General features: G+C 23.9%; 1 protein-coding gene across 1 annotated transcript in view; it reads left to right on the top strand.

Moving 5' to 3' along the window:
- Window positions 1-4,023, top strand: part of LOC105620053 (alpha-tocopherol transfer protein-like) — a 13,037-nt gene extending 9,014 nt beyond the window's left edge. The window contains exons 2-5 of the mRNA XM_012201563.1: window positions 100-440; window positions 1,406-1,534; window positions 3,034-3,268; window positions 3,855-4,023. Coding sequence (XP_012056953.1) covers window positions 100-440; window positions 1,406-1,534; window positions 3,034-3,268; window positions 3,855-3,889 — 740 coding nt within the window. The 3' untranslated portion in view covers window positions 3,890-4,023. The remainder of the gene's footprint in view (window positions 1-99; window positions 441-1,405; window positions 1,535-3,033; window positions 3,269-3,854) is intronic.

Genomic DNA, 4,023 nt, shown 5'->3' with positions numbered 1-4,023 from the left:
TTACGAGCAGAGTGATTAATGTTTTTATATCTTTATATCTCTTCGTTTATATATCATCGATAATTGTTGAAGTTAATAAAATTATTACTTCTGTTTCAGAGGACAAAACAATTTATTTTTCTACCGACGATGATTTTCTTATGATCTTCCTTCGTCCTTGTAAGTTTTATCCGGAGAGTGCGTTCGAACTAATGAAACGAGTCGCAGACTTCAAGGTGAAGCACGCAGTCCTGTTGCATAATCTAATGCCGGAAGACGAAAAGAATGCTTTTGTTGAGCACAATGTTGTTAATATTTTCAAACACAGAGATCACAAAAATCGTAGAATGATGATGGTAAATTGCGGTAAACTCTGGGATCCGTCAAAAGTCTCCAGCGATCAAATTTTTCGCATATTCTACTTGATACATGAATTAGCTATGTACGAACCAGAAACACAGGTATGAATAAAATATTGTAATTACTAATTATGCCTCTTCTTACATATACACGCAGAAATCAAATAATTAAATTATTTACAATTAGATTAGCTTTAGACACAAATTTAAATGTGTTACAATATTAATTGTAAAAAATATGAAAGAAATTTAGGTTAAATTAGATTAAATTAGATATTTCTTCTTTTGCATGTACAAATCTTCATATATTATGAATTACTACTATACAAAAATGCATCAGTGTTATGGGTATTTATGCGTGTATATAATTGATATTGAACAAATCACGATCAGCAAAATTCCATAATTGTCTTGACTATGCAAAAAAAAAATTTAAATTTTCGTAATTATTACCAGAGGAGACAAAATTGTATATAGTATTGACATATTACATGTAATTACAAAGTTAAATTTATATATGCTAATTAAATTTAGCTAATAGTAATAAATTATTTAAATTTTCACAAAATTAAGCATATTTTAATGCGGACGTAAGCGCAAGATGTAAATGCACTTTGCCCGATCGATAAGATTTAACGAATGTAATTATATCAATGTAAAACAAAAAGGAAAAAGAGAAAAAAATAAAAAAGAGAAAAAGAAAGAAAATATTAAGCTTTTTCTTCAAAATAAAATATATTAAAAATTATTAAATAATGAACATTCTGAAATAATTCTTTAAATTATCTAATTAGAAGGGTGTTTAATTAAATAAAAAAATTTTTATATTTGGTCAAAGAGAATCTTAATGCTTATCTGAATATTTTTTTATTTGTGTGATTTTATATACATATATATATTTGACTCTGCAATCTGCAGAATTGCTTATTTACATTATAAAATTATTAAATTGATGAACAATTAATAATTTTAATGCAAATAAGCATCGTTATTAATAATTAAATGTTAATGAGAATCTTAAATCTGCAAATATTTTTTTTACAAATATGTTTATTCTTTTTTCTTAGATATTTGGTAGTGTGGTGATAATGGATTTCGATGGGCTCTCCATGAAACAAATCACGGGAATGACACCATCCTTCAGTATGAGACTCCTTAGTTTTATTCAGGATGCGATGCCACTACGTTTGAAGGAAGTAAGTATTAATACAATACCAGATAAATAAAATTATACAAAATTACTTTGCAAAAAGAAGAAGTTATCTATTTTTATATTGTTACACACAAATAACTAGTATCGTCTTGCATTAGCATTTCCTCATTACGTCATTATATTTATATTGAATCTATTTTTACATCTTGCAATATATGTAGATTAAGTATTGATAACAATAAATATTATGTAAGATAATCGACTCATACAATAATTTATCCAAACTTTATGATTTTTATTTAATTTTTTGAATCCAAGATTAAAAACTGATGATTAGATTCAAAAGAGGAAACGTTTCTAAATGTTAAAAAAATATAAAATATATTTAATATATTTAAAATATTTATTGGATTGTCCGGAAAATTTGTGCCGATTTTGAATGCTATAAATATTTTAAGAAAAAGTAGCATTTATAGATGATTGAATATTGAATATTGAATATATGTACACATATTTAATATGATCTAAAATCTACTACTTTTTCTTGAAATATTTATTTAGTATATGTTTTCTTCCTTTAGTAAACAAATTGAAGAAATAGAAAATAAAGTAACCTAATTATTTCCATAAATAATTATGGAAAAATAATTATGGAAAAAGTTATGGTTTATTAATATATCGACATGTTTATAATTGACATGCAAAACTTACCTATATACAAAGAAATATTTTCCAAACAATTGAATTTTTACTTATTTACAGGTAATTTTTACACTTATTTTACAGAATAATTAATATTTACTTATTTGTTATCTATTATTTATTAACTTATCTCCGATATTTAGCAGGAATTAATCCTTGGAATAACAAAAGTATTTAAAAACTTTAAAAGCGATGTATGTCCTCAGTATGTCAGTTGGCCATATTGGTTCTATCTTATAAAGATTTACCTCTCTTTGGTTTATAAATAAAACGTGACAAAAATATAAACTAAATATAGTATTATAAAATATAAATACGGAACTGTAATAATATGAATTACAAAAATTAATAACTATTTCTTGGTAACTATATAAAGCAATTACTTAGATATCTACGAAATATATTACATCATGACTATGACGTTTCACATTTTACTTTATTGACAATAACAGAATGAATAAATTGAGCAATAAACTAATGCAATTGGGTCAGACAGACAGCCTGTATGACTTACTAATATTATCTGTTAATTCATCTTTATAATAACGAATAGCGAGTAGGGCATATTGGATATTAGGTCATAGAATCCAGTTATCTTATAATACTTGCTCGTTTTATTTGTGACTTATGTGATAGTAGCAACCATTTTTACATTCTTATAAATCAATATTATTATTTAAATTTATATTAATATTATTATTAATATTATTATTTAAATATTATTAATATTATTATTAATATTATTACATCTCTATATATTCTTATTTTATATTAGATAAATAGTATATATTTCTTATTATATAATTATGCACATTCTAATTACATTTGATATTTATTTAGATTCACTTTGTGAAACAACCGTTTCTATTTAAAATGGTGTGGCAAATGTTCAAACCTTTCGTCCGGGAGAAATTGAGAAATCGTATGTTTTTCCATGGTTCCAAGATGTCTTCCTTCCACGCTCACATTCCACCGAGTCATTTGCCGAAAAACTACGATGGTGAATTGCCAGAAATAGATTATACAGGTGCCGATTGGTATCCAATAGTGATATCTCACGAAGATAAGATTAAAAGTATGAAATAAATTGATAAAAAAAAATGTACATAAATATACATAAATATATACATACATATATATATATATATATATATATATAGATATATTGTATGTGTGATAATTGTATAAAGTACTTCTGCAGCTTTAAATTTTTACATCTTTTGTTTTGTATATGATAAAATTAATTTAATTTATCGAGACATGATATATATATCTCGATTATATAAATAATTATATAATATAGTTGATTTTTAAAAAATATCTCGAATGATGTAGATACGTATCAGTCCCAGAAATTATCTAAAGAACAAAATTTTATTAAATAAAAATAAGCAATATAAGTTTTAATATGTTTTCATTAAAAGAAATCTGATATTAAATTTGATTATAAATGTGGTTCAAGATTAGACCATTTCTTTAAACTATTTATTAGAAAAATTTTTCTAAATTACTTTTAATACATACTAAACTTTAGTAAATTGCAATTTTGATGTTTTCATAAATTAAGTTTATTATGCATAAAACGAAAGTCATAAAAGTTAAAACTGCAATACATCCATACATATACGTATGTAACTGATATCTATCTGTTTATTTTACAGAGTGGAACACTTATGGATACGTGAAGAATAAATGAGCTGAATTTTCATCAGAGATTGTCATAGTTATTAAATATATTTTTTTACAATTTAAGCGAATTTTGGATTTATGGACAATTTAACATATTGTATGTATAATATTTTAAAAGTAAATATATGTACATATTTTTTT

The sequence above is a fragment of the Atta cephalotes genome (genome assembly GCF_000143395.1).
Source record: "Atta cephalotes unplaced genomic scaffold scaffold00024, whole genome shotgun sequence".
Taxonomy (NCBI): Eukaryota; Metazoa; Arthropoda; class Insecta; order Hymenoptera; family Formicidae; genus Atta; species Atta cephalotes.
The sequence above is the reverse complement of the archived record's forward strand: the minus strand, read 5'-3'. Positions and strand labels throughout refer to the sequence as shown.